Genomic DNA, 18,360 nt, shown 5'->3' with positions numbered 1-18,360 from the left:
TCCTGTCTTTTGTTAACTGGTAGCTCAATATGTTGCAGGGTCAGCACTGTTGGCACAGGTGCTGGGCGTAATTGATGTAAATTGAGCTACAAAGAGTGTAAAGGGGAGACATGTCTACATCGCTCCCTTTAGGAGTCGTGTCCGTGGCGCTCGCACGTGACTAGTCTGGCCATGCCAGATCTACACATCGGGGCGTAGCCCCTTACACTAGCTAAGGCCGAATCTGGCAATACCACCGCTCCGCTGTGCTAGCGAGACGCGGCAGGTGTCCTACTGGCTCTTGGGCAGTTTCCTGGCGGCACCGACACGCACGCATTCGATTGCCTCTATAGACGGTCATTCGCCGGGAGACTTCAACGGACCTGGTGATGCCCGCGAGTCCATGCAGGTGGATAAAGTGTTGCCTCTAGATGGGGCGGATTGTAAGGCAGCAAAGTGGCGTGACGTCTTCACTCTGCTATTAGTACTAGAAGGGGCTAGTAAGTGTTTTAAATACAAAGAAGTTAGGCAGCACCTACAATGCTTTCACGGGGAGATAATGTAGGCGGGTACCATGGAGATGCCTTATGTTCTTGGGAATAATTTGCACGCTGCCATCCAAAATGCCATGCACATTTCCGTAACAAATACCTTGTTATATCATCTTAGAGCAGTATCCATAGGACTTCGTATTAAAGTTTCCAGGTCGTGATTTAGATGCGCCGGTGTTATAACTGCCTTTGTGGAAGAACCCCGAGTTCTGGTGCTCTGGGCCGATACTAGCGTTCTCACTGATGTTGGCTAACGGTTCCAGCATGACCGGGATAAACGGGGCCGACCGGGCGGCAGCGGAGCTATGGATAGCCAGTCGATGTCCGGCTTTCACCCCACTTTTCTACATGAAGAAGGATCGGACGGTGGCCGAGGGTTGCGGGATGTCCTCACTGACCCGGACTGAGAAAGACGGCGACTGCTACCGCTACAGGCGACTAAGAAGGAAGTGACGTTCTTGCATGAGGCGCGTATCGAACCAATGGTGGATATTGAGCTCCAACGATTATATATTTCTGTACTCGGCTTCTTTTGCAGTGGAAAGGTGGCCGCAAGGCAGTTATATATCCACATACCCGCTCTCATGTTCGTTAATCAGCGTCAGCCAGGATCAAATCAAAAAGCGGTGCAGACTACCTACGGATTCATCATGACGTTCCCGTGAGTTCTTCCCAAAAAAAAATAGATCCGTCCCTCTGCTTATCACAAGAACCATTCAGGACATTCCCAGAAGGCGACGGAGCGAGTACACACTCATCAGCTAGGCCGGATTCGCCCGCTCCCGCCTCAGCCGCCATGTCTTATCACTCGATTCTCGTGCAACTCAATGCCATCAAGTCGCGCGTCTTGCAGTCAGCTGCGGCTCTCGCGAAGACAAAATCGCCTCGGGCTTCATTCAGCGACAATTTGGCGGGATTGGAAGACCGCATAGAGAAGGCATGGGCGCGCTTTTCTCCTGCATCAACCTCCGAGGAACGGTCTGCCACTCTAGAGACTGTCTTGGGACTTGGCGGCGAAAAGCGGGAACTAGAGCTCAATTATCAGGCAACCGTGAAGGAGCAGGAAGCTACTTATGAAAGGCATCTGGAGGACCATCTGAAGAAACTCTCTGAAGACCTGCTGGCACTCATTAGCCCGTCCATTGCGGGTAGCTCATCGTGGCGCCATCGAACTCAAGAGTTGTCTCGAGCCACCTCTGCTTGTCCACTCGAGTTAGTTGATGATGTTCCGGGGCCACAGGAGCCACACGAAAGCTTGCAGCAGATACCTTCAAGCTACGAACCTCAGGAAATCTTTGCAACACAAGATGCAAGTATTGCAAGATACAAGGGTACTGCGCCGGCAAAGTCTAACGTGAGCATTGCTTCCAAACTACTTGAAAGTTACACACCTAACGACTCAGCGACGACGAGGACGGGGCGGCTTGTCGAAACACTCGGGACAGTTGAAACGTACTCGTGGCAGACCAAGGAAGAAGCAAGTCAATTCCGGTCGACGAGCAACACCAGGCAACCGGTGCCGAAGTAGCGAAGATTTGCAATCTCAAAGTGGGTACTGATGTTTGGAACGCTGCGCGCGAGCATTTGGCTAACAGCCGAATGTAAAGGTCAGACGAACCGGCGCGACGAACTGACACCGTTGATGTTTGACAAGAACGACTCTGCAGAAAATATTCTCGAGTCTACAGAAAAGCTATCGCATGCCGGCACCATCATTGTTGCAGCACCATACGACCTGGAATCAGACCATACACCTCCTTTGGATCGGACATTGGAAGACCGAGAATCCAGTCTACAAGACTCCAGCTCAGTTGCCGAAGAGTCAGAAGGGCTTCTAGATAGAAGAAACATTCCCACAACGCATCCTGCTCCAACAGTAGGCGACCCATTCCCTTTATCGCCCCAGAATTTGGAGAAACCTCATTCTGCCGACAATGTGGTCGGGTCTTCTGACGTGGAACATCGAGCCCGGGCTGCATTGGACTTGCTTAATCAACGGAGTCAACTTGCAGTCCAACCCTCTTCTCTAAACTCAGATGCTCCCAGTGTCATGACAACCTTTGAATCAACAGAGCCAGCAAGGGAAGCGACCATAAGTTTTAGTGCAGAAGCGAAGGAACTACATTATACTCAAATTTCTGCAAGTCAATCGCGTCCTCTGCTGCGCACCGTCGAAAACCAGCTGAATGCAATTGGCGTTCCATTAAAAAAATCGCCGGAGTCAAGCACGACGGCACTGCTTTCACCAGAGGCGTCTCAGGATAAAATCTCCGGCTATGCAATCTCTCCGAGAGTATGCGACGACGTGAATGCCAGTCTGGAGAACCTGCAAGAACTCTCCTCACTTGCTAGAAGCGACAAACAGGCGGCTACTCTCCCAAAAGCCCTTTATGAGCCACAACGGCGTAGGCCTGGGTCTGGTTCACCTTTGAGCGTTACTCGAAGGAATGCAGGAAACAGTTGGTCGTTTGCAGAAGCCTTAACACTCTCAAAGACGCTTATAAGACAAGATGCGCAGAATTTCTTCGTCGCCCCTTGCGAGGAAGCTCTCCTAAGCTGCATATCTTTGCTTCAAAGTACCACCCTGGCCGCCGGCACAGCAATCCCAAGCCACCGAATCAATTCCGCGTTCAGAGCCCTTAACGACGCCATTACAAATAACGAGACGACCAGATTTCAATCTCGGCTTGGACATGTGCGACTGGTAGATTTCTTTGACGACCTCAAGACCAGAATCGAGGATCAAAGACAGAAAGGCCTAGTTCGTCTTGCTCCTGGGTACCGAAACGCTAGTGTTGCAATTGATCTATACGTTGAGGCGTTCAAGGACGATCTCCAACCTAATGATATCGAAAAACAGCTGAGGAATCGCAAGAGAGAAGGGAAGCGTTGGAAACTATTGGCAGAAAAATCCGTGTTCTTTCTGCTTATTCAGTGCCTTGAGGAACGAAAAGGCTCTTCTGGACGCGAAAAAAACCCCAAAAACCCCCAAACCTACTTTACCCTCGAAACCCTTGGCTTCTGATTGGAGAACCCATCTTGGCTGCTGATTGGAGAGCTTTTAAATCCCGGCTTCCTTTGGTCGCTTAATGATTACTTACCCTTTTCGTCCTAGCCCTTTTGTTTCGCCTTCCGGCGCAGTTCGCCCTCTCCGGTCCTGCCAGCGACCTAACCTCGCGACTAGGACTCAGCTCCTCGTGAAACCGGTTTTTGGCCTTTTCCGACCAAACCCTCTCCCGCACCCCTGACACGAGCATGGTGCCGTCCAGCGCCCTGCGCCCGGCATCGCGATAGCTACACGTCCAGGCCCGTGCCTTTAGAGTCCAGGGAATCAACGTCTAGCCATCCCGAGGCCTCGCGGACAGTCTTGTCGCTCAGCTGGCCCAGCCTCGCTTCTGCGTCTGTCATCTCGTCTGGCACCTTGTTGCCCACCAGGTCCCTCTCCCGCAATTTCGAGACCAGCATAATGCCGTCCAGCGTCGGGCAGCGAGACAGCTGCACGTACAGGCTGTACGGGTCGCACTGCGAGGACACGGCGCGTCCGTCGATGTTTGACGTCCGCGTTCCCGCAGCTCCAGAGCTACACGCTCGAGCGTCCTGCCCTGCACTTTATAGTCTGTGCACGCGAAGGCTGCCGTACAGGGCAGGCCCTTTCGGCTGACGTCGTTCTGCTGCCACGGCCTCTTTCGCTGGCACTGTATTTTGACCGTCATGGGCGTCAACAGGACCGTGCCTGGCGGCATCCCGACGAAGTGAACGTCGTTCGTCGTCTCCGACTCCAGCATTATCCCGCCGGCGGCCCGAAATGGACCGTCGTGTCTGCCGTGATACGATGCCCCGGGTACGACTTGTCGAGGACGACCTCCAGCGCCGTGTAGCCGGCGCCGTTCACCAGCTTTAGCCCCTGATGGGTGTTATGGTTCACGACGACCGGCATCCCCGGCACGAACATGAAGACGGCCGGCACCGGGATCGCGCTGTCGTCGCCCTGGTTCAGCATCATGATGGCCTCTTCCTCCGTCGGCAGGGCCTCCTTCCACGTATGATCCGAGATGAAGATGCGCATCACTGACCGCTGCTGGGCCCGGAACGCCAAGCTGGCCTCCATGTTGAGGTTCCACCGGTTCCTGTTCAGCGGCGTCACCACGGTGATGCACGTCTCCCACGGGATCCGCCTGCCTTCCCGGTAGCATCTTGAGTTGAGGAGGTCCAGATCCGAGCGGTCCTGCACGCCCAGTCGAATCCGCCTTAGCAGCCTCTGCAATTCCGGATCTCCGCGGCGCGCACCTGCTCGTCCAGCATGACCGTGGTCGTGAATCTCTTCCACAACGCGTGCGCCTTGTCGTGCTGGTGCCGTGTCTCGGCCTTGAAGGAGCTGTCTACGTCCCACGAGACGGCGGTGCTGGGGAGGAGGATCGAGCGTTCTTGGACGGGGCGGAATTGGTGGAAGTCTCCGCAGAAGAGGACGATCGGAATACCTCCAAAATCCTGGTGCGACCCGCGCAGCCGGCAGAGCTGCTCGTTCACCGCGTGTAGCGTCCGCGCCCCGAGCATGCTCACCTCGTCGATGACGAGCACGTCCTTCTCCTGCCAGTCCATCCGGGATTGCCCGTCGACGAACCGCTCCGCCTGTTTCGGCAGTCGCACCCCGTCGAGATCCTTGGCCGCGTTTGCGGCTGCCGCGAGATCTTTCGAGAACCCGCAGGCGGAGTGGATCGTAATGCCGTTGATCCGCGCTGCTGCCGTCCCCGACGTCGCCGTTATCATCAGACGATTCGATTGATCCTTGGACGCGAAGAGCTCGACGAGCGCCTCGATGACTCGTGACTTGCCCGTTCCGCCTCTCCACCGACGAACTGGCACAGCTGGCGTACGTTGCTTTTCTCCCCGCGCCGTATCAGGTCAAGCTGGCGGCATATAATTAGGAAGGCGATCGCCTGCTTCTTGTTTAGCGTGAGCCGCGCTGCCAGGGCCTTGCCCGCCTCGAGGAAGGAGGTTGAGGCACCGAACCGGATCTCCATTCCCGCGCTGGCCCCGCTACTCCTTCCTCGAGCTCCGCTGCCGTCATCTGGACGTCGTCATCCCCGAAACCCGTGAGCACGCCCCGCACCGCCGCGCGGCGACCAGTCACCGGTGCCGTGGACAGGCTTTGTATGCCCCGTATCATCTTCTCCTCTCCTGGATGCGCGGATTTGCTGCGACTTTATGGCCCTAACCTCACTTTGCGGCGGTATGGTGGCTCCGGAGAATGCCCGCCCGGGATGTTGATTCGTCTTGGGCCCCGTTCGGGTAGTATTGTGGCCTGGACCTCGGAAGAAGAGGACAGCGCCGATTGCTGAAATCGGCTGAGCTCCTGCATCATCGCCGTGAGCTCCGGCGAGCCGGCCGTGATTTGGTTCGGCCCGATCGAGCTTCTGACAACGTCGATTAGGCGATTCGTGCTTCCCGCACTGTCGGCCTGGTATCCCGATCCGGGCTCGACACCCACCTCCCCGGTGCCGTCCTCGTCCGGACGTACTGCCGTGGGGTCGCCGTCACCGGACGAGGCCGCCCACTGCCGTGCGTCCCGCTTTGCATCTTCGGCCGACCGTCGCAGCAACTGCACGTTATCGACGAAACATGATATCCTCGGGGCCAGGGCTGCTCGTTGCCGCCCCATATGCAGTTGATGTCGCCCCTTTCTTCGTCTAAGAAAGACTCCACGGCACGAACAGCGCAAGATGCTGCACAGCCGCTCTTCGCCATGGAAATTAGCCTTCTCGACCCGGCGCCTCCGGCCCGTCGACGACAAACGCACCTTCGGTAGCACGACCCTTCGTCGTCTTCGTCGAAATCCTTGCTCAAATACCCGTCGAGGCAGACCGTGGCCTGCTTGCCCGGTCGCCTGAGCACCTGCGCCCAACGGCCTCCCGGAGCCCAGCCGCTCTCGAACGGGACCTCCCAGCCGGCGGGCCCTCGTCCCTTTCGTTGCGCTTCAGCCTGACCAGCGAAACGTAGTCGTAGAGACACAGCCCTCGAAGGACGTCTCCCCGATGACGGTATGCCTCGACACGGCAAATCCTCTGGCCTGCTTCTTCGACGAGTATTGACTCGTCCACAGAGCCATCTGCAACGGCTGCGCCGCTTTCTCGTCGAAGGTGCGGCCATTGTCGGAAGACTTGCCAGTAGAGCAACGATACGTTCAGGAACGCCCAAGCACTGCCATTCGTCAGTTCAGTCGCGCATCCCAGGAGGTCCGCGACGACCTCGACCTGCGATAACGGCTCTCCGTAAACACGCGATTCGCCACCTTCATCAGGAACTGCCGTGTCTTATTCTGCCTGCCATCGTCACCGGCACCACTGTCTCCACGAACCTCCGCGCCGTCGGCCATTCCGTCACCTGCCCTGGGAGGCAAGAGATCCGCGGCGGCGGCGACGCGCTTCCATACAGGGTCCTCCACCTTGGTCGCATAGTTTGTGACGTAAAGATGAGGGCCATCGTCTTACGCTGTGTGGCGATGAAAGATATGTCATGGTTGTGGCGAAGCCCACGGCAATGGCCTTGTTCCACCGATTCACCATGCTGTGCGACCTCCGAATCCGCAGCACGCCGTCTCCCGTGAAGGCCGTCTCGTCGACCAGTCCCCACGGCGCCTTGAAACGACATAAATCGCCCTTGCGCCCCTTTGCCCAGCGAGTACTTGACGCAGGTCGGGCTGTGGGTATGGATCTGCGTCGCGCCGGCACAGAAGTTCGCTTCCTCGTCGAACGAGGCTGAAAATTGCCGTTCGTCGCCCAGAAATTGCGATATATCTGACGTCACCGATCGCTCGGCCTGCATTGCGCAGAAGCCTTCCTGGTCCAGATCCTGTCTTGTTCGTCAGCTTTCTCGGCTTTGACAGACGGAGGACGCAGGTCAACACGCCGGCCCCGCTCATACCTCGGAAAAGACACTGTCGACGTATCTGACGATGCGTTCTCGGTATGCCGCTTGATCCTCGCCGTCGATATCGGCAAGCATCGAGCTTAGATGCACGTTGCCCTGCAGCCAGAGCAGTCCGTGAACATGGAGCGCTCCACGCTCGTTGGTCTCGACGGCACCGTAATAGTGGCTGATGCGCCCGAACACCGACTCCTCGCCCACTCTCACGTAATGTTCGAAGAACAACGTCATTTCTCGGTGGAAGAATTCGGCCGAGCTTAACGGGTCCGAGATGGCCAGCCGCGCACGTTTGAACGCCTTGTCGAGGCCTTGCAGGAATGCCTCGGCCGCTGCGGGATCACGTGTGCGGTATGCCGCCAGTCTCAGCTTCACCGGGTTCGTGATGTCGTTCGGGTTGAGCGTGAACCAGATTGCAGGCACGCCACGACATAAGATGAGTGACTGGATCTTGCGCCGCATGCTCAGACGGAGCTCCCTCGACATGGGCTGCCGATAGCCGTACAGCGAAAGGCATCTTAGAAGCTCCTTGACGCCATCGTCGGTAGTCTTGCCCGACGTCTCCAGCTCCGCCCTGGCGGCCGCTAACCTATCCGCTGTCAGCGACCGTACGATGCGCTCCACCTCGGCGAAGTTCTTCCGCGTCGCGCTGAGCATGCTGACCCGACGATTCTTCGACCGCACATCCATATTGAAAACGAGAAACGAGAAGATGGTATGCGTCGCGAATCGGCCACCATGGCGCCGCAGCACAATGCCGGCCCAGGTCCGAAGGCTTATGTTCCGAGACGACAGAAGATCTCGCGCCGCCGTCTCTTCTCCAGCAGCCGTACCCGCCAATTGACCGGCCCCTCGGGTCCTAAGATGACTTCCTCCGCGAGCCGTGGTCCTCCAAATCCGAACGGCAGTAGGGTGGGAAAGGTCTTGGCGAAGAACGAGGCGTCGAGCGAGTCGGCGAATTCGTCTCCGCGACAAACGTGGATGTATGGCTCGCGGACATCCGTGCCTTCTTGACCCGCCTCCGCCGACCTTATCCATGCCCTCGGCCCCTTGCGGTCGTTCTCGGCCCCATCGCCACCCACGGCATTGCACGCAAAGCGGAGCTTCTCTGCGTCCGACACTTCCGGCGGTCCGTCCAATGCAAACATGCCGGAAGAGGTGATCTCGTTGATCGTTTTGGCTCTGTCATCGGGCTCAGCATCGTCAGTCCCGTCCGCTCCACTCCTCGGATTCTCGACTCCCCTGTCCAATACGTCTTGTCCTTGGAGGAGCTGGGCGAGGACTTTCGATCTCCGCCGGACTATCGTCGTCCATGGCCCGCTCTGCGGGCGGCACGACCTGCGCCGTTCGCGTCTTCTCCCACGCAGACGGCTCGTTCCGCTCCATGCGGTCGTAGACCACCCGCGGCACACCGTGTGATGGTGTTCCCCAGCTATCCATTTCCGCCCTATCAATCTCAATATCGGCGTAATGGGGTTATTCTTCTTCAACCAGATAAGCGCTCTCGACGACTTGACGCCTCACCGACAAGAGACCCGATAAGTCGCACGGTGCTGGCTTCTCCGCGCCCTGCCACGAGACGTGGATCTCGTCCATTGTTTGCCAGAGCGGGTGCGGGAGCACTTTCTCGCCAGCTCCTGCACGTTGTTTGGAAACACCGTGATGTGGCCCTTGACATGTCTCGGATACCTCACTGCCTGCGTCTGCCCGCCCGGAATGTTATACCTCGTCACAAAGCCGTAACACGAGTTCAACGAGATGAGCTTCTCTTCGACCGGCGTCAGCCTTCAGCTCGTCGGGGAACATGTGCTCGCATCCGAGGCGACTGTGAAGGTGGACCGCCGACGACAGGCTCCCGCGCCCCAAGCATCGGGCACACTCCACACAAACCGAGACGGGCTCACCCCCGGGAAAGCAGCTTCGGCACGCAAATGGTGAGCGCTCACCCCGAGGAACGGGACTTGATAGCCACTGATCCCACGGAATCTCCTCAACTCCTTCCTTGTACGCTTGCGGTAACACAGCCTGCAGGTCATTATCGGCAAGGTGCTCACATCGTGGAACGCCCGATAAAACTTTCGCACCGTCGATACCTTCCTCTCATGCGGTATTGGTGTGCACCAGGTTTGCTCCTTAGACAGCCTTTCCTTCGCGACGAATTCCCTTCGAGGTAAAGCAAGACACTGGCCAAATCCTCTGCCTGCAGCTCACTCCTCCTCTGCCTCGGATGGCTTCCTCGAGTACGTTTCGTCGGGGTCTGGTCTCGGTCACGCTGGCGGTTCCTCTTTCTCTGTTCTACGGCCTGCGAGGATCTTTCCGCTGCCTCGTCTCGCCACGGCCGATCTTGTTCTCCCGCCGCCGCCTGGCGTGATGGCCGTGGTGGCAACCATCCGGATGACTGCGTATCTCCTGCCCTGCCTTGCATCTCTCTGGGTTGGGTTGGCTGAACGAGGGCTCCTGACGACTCCAGACGACATCGTGACAGCGGTTGCCGGCCAATCCTGTCCCGCCTGGCATCCGGATGACTGTATATCTCCCGCTCTATCTTCTATTGCTCTAGGTTGGATTGGCCGAATGAGGCGCTCCCTGACGGCTGTAGACGAAATCCCGACACTGTTTGCCGGCCGACCCTGTCCTTTCTGGCGTGATGGCGGCGGTGGCCACCGTCCGGATGACTGCGTATCTCCTGCGCCATCATCCATCTCTTGAGGTCGGATTGGCCGAACCAGAAGCTCCCTGACGACTCTAGGCGAGTTCCCGACAGGGCTTGCCGGCCGATCCTGTCCTCCTGGGCGGCTTGGGTGTCCCTCGGAGCCCATTGGCCCTGTCCGCGCACCACGGCTTCGCCTTCCAGACGTGCCCCTCTGGACGCCCTCCACGAGCCCTCCCTTCGAGGAGGAACTATCGACGTTAGTCGTCCTTTTCCGCGGCCAGCCGCCTCGCCGACTTCCCTTGGGCAACGCTCTTTTGAGTGCCTCTGCCTGCTCTCTTCGTGAGGCATCGTCGGCCGCCGCGGCCGGCTTGGCCTCAATAGGCCGGAACCTGGGTGCCGCGTTTCCTTGACTTTGTGGCCCGACGCCCGCTTCGGCCCTTCGTCCATTGCGATCGGTCTCGCCGCCGCGATACTCCTCGTCGCAGCAGCGGCCGCTGCTGCTGTCCCCGTTTCGCACTCTCCTGCCACCGATCTTACCTCGCGGCTACGATTCTCCCCCATGCTGGTGCTGTCTTATCGGCAAGGCTCCGCAAACGAACGATAGATTAGGAAGCCTTCGACCGGGATATACCCGAGATTGTCTCGCTTCCTGGCAATGGCGTTCCGCCGCGTTGGCATTCTTCTTGCTAACGGTTATATCCTTCCTTGTTAATATCCCCTTTCTGCATTAGACCTCTCCTCTCTCGGACCTGCCGGGCTTCCTTTGTACCTATCGACAGGCCTATCTGCCGACAGCCCTAGTTTTCGCCATCCTATGCCGGTAGCCCTGCCGGACACTTTAATCCGCGTCGCCCTTGCTGCCCGATCAGTACCCAGCTCCGCAACACCACGACGCATCTCTTTGACGTCTGCTTACTTACAGCGGCAAGGCTCCTCGCTCTTCCCGGCGAATCCATACCACTATTGATCTACTATAAGTGCGTCTACGCTCGACTTCTTCCCTACTCCTTTCTTGACGCTGAGAACCCGTCCTTTTAGTGCGTGCAAGTGGCCTATCGACCTGCGCAGATGCACTATGTCTTCCTCTCTACTTCGTACCGATATGCCCGCACCGCACCTTCGAAAGCCGCTCGATAGCCAAAGGGGCGCTGGCGGTGAGATGTCTATGATGTCTTTTGTCCAGCCGGACTGTCCTGCTAGATTTTCCCACCAGGACGACCACCGCATCAGGGGTCTTAACGCCGAGGCCATGGCCCGCGTCTTCCTGCCTCCTCCCGCCTGGCTGCTCGCGACGGAATATGCGCCCTCCGATCGGATGCCGATGATTCCCGACATCCGTCTTTTTTAGCCTCAACCTCTCCATCTACGGCCAGCCTATTGATCCCTCCGACTGGACCGAAGAGTGGTTTTTCATGCATGCCCGCGTCCACCCCTACGCGCTCGCATGGGAGGTTGAGCAACGCGACGGCCTCGAGTCTGACACGGGCCGCACCTTTCTCTATACGATGCCCGCCCTTGTCGTCCGCGATCAGGGCTACCAGCCGTAAGCCGTGCCCTGACCCTTCGCGAGTGCCGACGAAACGGTATATGGCTAAGATGGGCTTGAAGTGTTCTCCCTAGGCTCTTTGCCTCCATGGGCGACTTCCCCTGCATCCCGCCTATTGTTTCCTTTACCGGCCTTATCGTCGGCACCGGCCACTCCTCGCTGCGGCGGGACCTACTGCCCGGTCTAGGCGCCGCCCAACTTAACTGTTGCGGATTTGTCCGCCTTTCTACCTATGTCGCTCCTGGGATGCCTAATAAGGTCCCCTTCAAGGGCTTCCACCCGTTCCAGGTCTTCGTTATCTTCCCTGTTCGCGCTAACCCCTGGGCCATCTTGTGTAGGAAGATGGCCGAGAGGCAGGACTCTCAATTTCAGCCTAACGTCCCTTTACCTGCACAGGCAAGGTCGCTGGCCTGCTCCGTCATGATGTCATGCTCTACCCCGGGCTCGGACCGGGACAACGTCTTTATCGTCGTCCCGGATTCCTGGACTTTCTCGACAAGGCCGCCGCCGCCGTCACCACGATGGCACCGCTTCTCTCTACGCCACAGAGGCAACAAGCTTCCTCCGCTTCCGCGGCCTTCCGGGACGTGCGCGCTGCCTCTTTGTCTTTGATCACCCCTGGCACCCTCCCGCTCAGTCCTCCACCCTTGGCTTCGGCTTCGCCCTCGACCGGCCACCTTACGCCGCCCGGGAAACGATATTGCCCTGAGCCTGCCGATACGCCGACGAAGCGACCGTGTCTGCTGCATAAGGCCCCGGTGATCTCGTCTTCCCTAAGCCCGCCTCCTCTGCTACCCACTCGTTCTCTGTTTCGGCTGCCTCCGCCGCTCATGAGCCGGACAACCTAAGCCGGGTCCTGACTTACGGACTCTTCCTCGATTCCATTGTCGCCCATGGCTTGGGCTCGCCGGCCCGTCCGCTTCGAAACCGCCACCTATCTAAGAAAGCTACGGAAATGGAATAGCGTACGCTGCTATAACTCCTTAAATGGGAAGTGTTTTTCGTCCAGCCTGGCTGCCCCTTGGTCGTCGTTACCTTTCTGCCTCTGTACATCTGTCTGCCCCTTGTCTAGACGTTTTTTTCGTTCCTCAAGGCTCTTTGCGCAACCCTGTTGGGTTGCCTCTCCCGTCCGAAGGACTGTTATTACGACGATAACTTGACACCATAAGCTCCGCTCTCATTGGTCAGATACGTCCTTGAGTCCCCACTCATCGGGGACTGGTCAGAATATGTCCTGTGTCCCCACTCTGTCCCCGGGCTGAGCCGTTGGGGTGCGCTCGGCTGATGCCGATGCAATAACGCCACCAAATGAGGGTCTCACAGCCTGCCCCTGAGCATCGACTAGCTAGCCAGCTCCTCGAGAGCTTCCAGCACACTTCTGGCTGAATAAGCCCCGTGCTCCTGACACTCATCCTTCTTCACCAAACCTTCCCTCCAATCCGGCATGCTAATGGCTGATTCTATCCCTTCAACAAAAGTTTGCAGGAACTGCAAGCAGGCGAAGCCGGCAGATCAATTCATTTCGAAGAAAAGTCGTTCCATATCATGTGGACCGCTTACGGTTAACTGTCTCGGCTGTAGGAATCGACATGCCCCAGGCACCTCTAAGCGTACTGCAGAACAAGCTGGGTTATCCCCAATACGTCGACAAGGATTGCCATTATTAGACTTGCAACTGGGCACACCGATTATTTCACAAGAACCTATTCTATTGGGAACACCAATTGCCGCGTCAACAGGAGGAGCGGGCGCGCAGGTGCCGATTCCTTCCCGACCAGGTCCTCGACTGCTTCTCAAGAAGGCGTACGACTTGGAGCGCCGATCGAATCTCCAGTATCGAGTCCTTCTATATGGCCGAGACATGCCCGGGGAAGATATTTCCGCCCACCTGTCCAGCAGTCGGCCATCGAACGTCGAGATTTCCAGCTTCCGGACCCTGGCTGGATGGGTGATCTGTCCCATTGCCCGTTGTCTGATAGGGATAAGGAGCTCCTGGAGAAATTCTGGACGGAGCTGGAAAACGACCGAATGGAACACTGCGCTCGCTGTCAGGAGACATGGTTTGACATGGGCTTGAAGGATGACATTTGCAAGCGTTGCGTGACCAAGGACAAGAACAAAAGGAGGATGAGCCTTTGTTTTTTCAGCCGAAAATCAGTTGGATTTTGGCTCAATCCTGCGTTCCTCCCCAATTGACGAAAGTGGAAGAGATGCTAATTGCTCCAGTTCATGTGTTCGTGAACGTCATGCAGGTTCGAGGGCAGCAATACAAATATCGTGGCCATATTGTGCACTTTCTCCGCGATGTTGGCAAGGTGTATCGACAACTTCCCCTTTTACCGCCTGAATTAGATGTTATCTTGCTACGTCCTCCGAATGCGGGTGAACATGCCCACCTTAACCGCCAATTCAGACGCCAGTTCCGCGTGCGCCGTCGTTGTCTTCAGCAGTGGCTGGACTTCCTGTCTCATAACCACCCGGGCTACCGGGATATTACTGTCTGCCAGAAGCGGATGTCAGTGCTACCCGAAGATGGCGATGTACTTGATCAGGTTGCTATTGTGGAAGTCTCCGATCCTCTGGCAGGTAATTTGGGTGACATCGAGAATGACGACATTGAGGCAGATGAGGTTGATCAGTCTGCAGTGCCAGATCTACTACCAGAGGATACAGAGATGGAAGCATTGCACTCGCACGTTCTTGGCGACGAGCACGACGCACCACCCCCTGCACGACCAGCGACACAACATCAGCTTGAAATGCCAGATATTCGGAGAACACCGATAAACGAATTCAACCAGTCACAGGCACTCCTGTCCCTAGCCTTTCCGACACTATTTCCTCGCGGTCAAGCTGATTTCATCGAGCCAAGGTTACGGCCTATCAAATATGCGGACTACATACAGCATGCCCTTCGATGGCATGATGGCAGATTTGCCTGCCATCCCACTTTCCGGTTTGTGGTTTTCAACACGCTGATGCGAGTACAGGCACGAGCGAAAAGCAGCTACTTCGTCAAGCAACACCAACAACGGCAGGGCCTACTAACGCGAGATGATCTACTTGAGGCTTTCCAGAACCCTGAATCTGCAGAAGCCCAGCAGTTGCTCAACTCTATCAACCGCCAGACAGCACAGCTTCGCGGGACGCGCCCGTATTGGTACCGAAAGCGCCGAGAGCTCGAGTCTTACGCCTACAACCTTCGCTGTCCAGGTGCTTTTATTACATTCAGCCCGGCAGACTTACACTGGAGGAGCCTCTATCAGCATTTGCCCCAGTTTCAAGACTGGCAGGAGTTGCCCGAGCAACAACGAATGGGGATGTCTAGCAAACTTCTCCGTGACAACCCACATATTGCAGCCTGGCACTTCCACAGGCGGTTTGGTTTATTCAGAGATATCGTTCTCAAGCAGAAATTCAATGTCACTGATTTTTGGAACAGGTATGAGTGGCAGGGTCGTGGAAGTAGCCATTGCCACGGCCTATACTGGATGGATGGTGCCCCCAGTGTTGACTTGGAAAGGGAGCATGTGCGCAAAGAGTTCGCCCGCGTCTGGAGTTTCCACGTCACAGCATTCAATCCTGAGCCAGCCCGAGTCCAACAGCAAGGAGAGGGTAACCCTTGGCTGTGAATCCGGTGCAGCATCCCTTGACGTTCCAATGGCTCTCACAAATTCTGAATCGCTGCCAACGCCACCATTGCAGTGAGACATACTGCCTACGAAAGAAGAAGGGTTCAGACGAGATTTCTTGCCGCTTTTTCTTCCCCCGGGATGCGAGAGATACGGCTGACGTTGTTCGACGCCAAGGACACTCCTATTTCTCCTTCGAGGCGGCCAGGAATGATAGCCTTATGAACCACTACAACCGGTGTCTCAGTCTTGGCTGGTTAGCCAACATTGATATCTCCCCCTGCACCAGCCTTCAAGCCGTCATTAATTACGCAGCCAAGTATTGCAGTAAGATGGAGAAGCGGACCGACAGTTATGCAAGCCTGGGGCAGCAAATCTTGCCCTATGTCTCCCACCAGAATCCACTTCTTTCTTTTGCCTCGCGTCTAATGAACAAGCTGCTTGCTGAGAGGGACTTCTCGGGCCAAGAGATCTGCCATGTGTTACTCAACTGCGAGCTCCAGGAAGGTACTCGTGTTGTAAGAGCCGTCGATTGCCGTCCCTACGAGCAACAGGGCCGGTCGCTTCGCCTCCAGGGTGATCATGATGACGACGCTGAGGTCGTTGGGATATATGAGAAGTATCTTTCTCGCCCTGCCCTTCACGAAGAACTCACTTACCTTGACTTCCTAGCCAACTGGAATACAAGCAAGAGGGATGGGAGAAAGTGGACACGTTGGAGTCGTCAAGCTAAGCCTCGAGTGCTATACTACTTTCCGCGGTACAAGTCGAATCCGCAGCATCACCAATACGATGATTTTTGTCGGGTAAAGCTAATGCTTGCTCACCCTCATTGCGATCCCGTCGAACTACGCAAGATCAACGGTGTAGAGTATGACTCGTATGCATCTGCCGCCGAATTCTGTTTTGCGAACCACCAGCACCCTGATGATTACTATGGCACACCTAATGCCGAAGACCGTCGACCGGATCCGGATGAGTTCGAGGAAGAATTTCACGAGCCTGACCTTCTGGAGGAGGACTGGCTTGAGCTTGCCCGCCAGCTTCCCGACTGCCCACCAAGCCAAGAGATGGTAGATCTCCTGGGTAGACGGGATATCGATATCAATACGATTGGACACCCACGTCGGTCTCTACGCTGATCCAGGGATCGTTCAGGGCGATTATTGGCGCCAGCGCATTGCGCAGAATCCTCTCTATATGGATGTTGAAGACCTGCCTTCAGAGGCCCGCGATACGCTCAACGCAGAGCAGCGGATAGTTTACGATACAATAGTCGGACACTTCCAATGCGAGCGAGGAGCAGATTCTACTCCATGTTGACGGTGGTGGCGGGACGGGCAAGTCCTATCTGATCAAAGTCCTATCTTCACATCTTCAGAAGCTTGCCAGGAACCGGCCCAGTCCAATCTGGAGAGCTGCGCCCACTGGGGTTGCAAGCAACCAGATAATGGGGACAACACTACACTCTCTGCTCCGGCTACCTGTTGATAGGGCGTTTACAGAGCTCTCCCCAGCAGATGCTAATGCTCTTCAGAAGAAGCTACGGGACGTTAGGTATCTCGTGATTGATGAGAAAAGCATGCTAGGTCTGCGTCAACTTTCGTGGATCGACAAACGCCTCCGCCAAGTCTTTCCTGCTAGAGCAGCCGAATTCTTTGGCGGCATAAGCATCATCCTCGTTGGTGACTTCTTCCAGCTCCCGCCGATTGCGAACAAACCCTCTACTTTGATGGACCACTCAAAGACCTGCACGAGGTCTCTGGCCAGATCGCATATAGGGCGTTTAACCACACTGTCTTCTTGCAAAGGTCCAGCGGCAACAGGGCGACGACCAGGCTAGCTTTCGTCTTGCACTTGACGAATTACGTGGCCTAGAGCTATCCATAGAGTCATGGAAACTTCTGAGCCAGCGTGTGCAGGCCAAGCTAGGCCAGCGAGACGTAGATTCGTTTGATGCTGCTCTTCGTATCTATAGCAAGAAAGCTCGTGTTAGCGAGTACAACTACGAGCATCTCGTCCGTCTCAAGCGTCCAGCAATCCAAGTCATGGCGAAGAACATTGGTAACGGTGCTGACAAGGCAACGTCGGAACAAGCTGGCAACCTGGCTGGCCAGTTTCCGGTATGTATTGGTGCTCGTCTCATGCTAACCCAGAACATCTGGCATCCAACAGGCCTAGTCAATGGGGCCCAAGGGACAGTATATGACATCGGTTGGGCGCCTGGCGCTGATACGCACCGTGACCCGCCATGTGTCATTATGATGGTGATGGATAAGTATACCGGGCCATCGTATCTAACCACGGATGATGGGCGCGAGGTGGTGCCCATACTCCCAGTGAAGCGAGACTTCTTTCTTGGGGCGTCCGCCAGTACCCGAACGCAGTTCCCACTCATGGCATCATATGCCATCACGGTTCATAAGTCACAGAGCATCACAGTTGACAAAATGGTGACCGATCTGTCTGAACGTGACTTCCAGACTGGGCTTAGCTACGTTGCAGTCTCCAGGGTCAAGACATTGGAGGGCCTAATGATCGATACGCCTTTTGAACGGGCATCTCTCCACTATGAGAAGCTACCTGATGGCAAGTAGAGCTCCATCATGTTATTCTTGCTTGAGGCTCTATAAGCCCTAACAGATTAGCAGGTGTTCTGATGAAAGTTCGCGACGAGCATCGGCGCAAACAACAACAACTTCGCCAACCACTGTTCCAACCTCGCTTTTCTTGATGACGTCGCTATAGTGCACGGAGGGCCAAAGCTCGTCATTGTCATGCACAAACCGCTTCATGGTGCGCCAGCGCATAGCCAGACCCAGAGGTACGAGCATCATGTCATAGAGATACATCCTTCGGACTGTATTACACCCTCCCCACCTCCGGTGAGGGTGTCAGCATATTTTATACTCTGATGCCGCCGAGGCGGTCGTGTAGGTCGGCCCCCTCATCAATGTTGTCACGCAGATGCTAACTACGAAGCAGCAAGAACACATCACGTATCGACGATAAGGCCCTTCAGCAACTCGTTGTTGGAGCACTCAACGAAATTCCCAGCAGGGTCATCTGCCTGTGCGA

The 18,360-nt window shown here is 56.3% G+C and overlaps 4 protein-coding genes across 4 annotated transcripts; 3 read left to right on the top strand and 1 right to left on the bottom strand.

The window, feature by feature from the left end:
• Nucleotides 1–1,326: 1,326 nt before the first annotated feature.
• Nucleotides 1,327–2,633, top strand: HRG_10030 (uncharacterized protein; the record flags this gene model as incomplete). The annotated part of the gene is made up of 3 exons (XM_044868501.1): nucleotides 1,327–1,843; nucleotides 2,138–2,351; nucleotides 2,603–2,633. 3 exons carry the CDS (start codon nucleotides 1,327–1,329, stop codon nucleotides 2,631–2,633), a joined length of 762 nt encoding a protein of 253 aa, XP_044716498.1.
• A 1,191-nt stretch (nucleotides 2,634–3,824) lies between these two features.
• Nucleotides 3,825–8,599, bottom strand: HRG_10029 (PIF1-like helicase domain-containing protein; the record flags this gene model as incomplete). The annotated part of the gene is made up of 12 exons (XM_044868500.1): nucleotides 3,825–4,052; nucleotides 4,342–4,755; nucleotides 4,818–5,357; nucleotides 5,405–5,598; nucleotides 5,641–5,677; nucleotides 5,752–6,170; nucleotides 6,229–6,266; nucleotides 6,328–6,422; nucleotides 6,515–6,728; nucleotides 7,213–7,379; nucleotides 7,452–8,040; nucleotides 8,334–8,599. The coding sequence occupies 12 exons, from the start codon at nucleotides 8,597–8,599 to the stop codon at nucleotides 3,825–3,827; spliced, it is 3,201 nt and encodes a 1,066-aa protein (XP_044716497.1).
• Nucleotides 8,600–11,206: 2,607 nt separating this feature from the next.
• HRG_10028 (uncharacterized protein) lies at nucleotides 11,207–12,359 on the top strand (the record flags this gene model as incomplete). The annotated part of the gene is made up of 5 exons (XM_044868499.1): nucleotides 11,207–11,388; nucleotides 11,453–11,647; nucleotides 11,713–11,984; nucleotides 12,047–12,237; nucleotides 12,288–12,359. The coding sequence occupies 5 exons, from the start codon at nucleotides 11,207–11,209 to the stop codon at nucleotides 12,357–12,359; spliced, it is 912 nt and encodes a 303-aa protein (XP_044716496.1).
• Nucleotides 12,360–13,678: 1,319 nt separating this feature from the next.
• HRG_10027 (ATP-dependent DNA helicase PIF1) lies at nucleotides 13,679–15,282 on the top strand (the record flags this gene model as incomplete). The annotated part of the gene is made up of 8 exons (XM_044868498.1): nucleotides 13,679–13,710; nucleotides 13,903–13,940; nucleotides 14,003–14,236; nucleotides 14,297–14,522; nucleotides 14,583–14,634; nucleotides 14,779–14,972; nucleotides 15,045–15,092; nucleotides 15,159–15,282. The coding sequence occupies 8 exons, from the start codon at nucleotides 13,679–13,681 to the stop codon at nucleotides 15,280–15,282; spliced, it is 948 nt and encodes a 315-aa protein (XP_044716495.1).
• Between the last annotated feature and the right edge of the window lie 3,078 nt (nucleotides 15,283–18,360).

The sequence above is a fragment of the Hirsutella rhossiliensis genome (assembly GCF_020360975.1).
Source record: "Hirsutella rhossiliensis strain HR02 chromosome Unknown scaffold00014, whole genome shotgun sequence".
Lineage (NCBI taxonomy): Eukaryota > Fungi > Ascomycota > Sordariomycetes > Hypocreales > Ophiocordycipitaceae > Hirsutella > Hirsutella rhossiliensis.
This window is presented reverse-complemented; position numbering and strand designations above follow the sequence as displayed.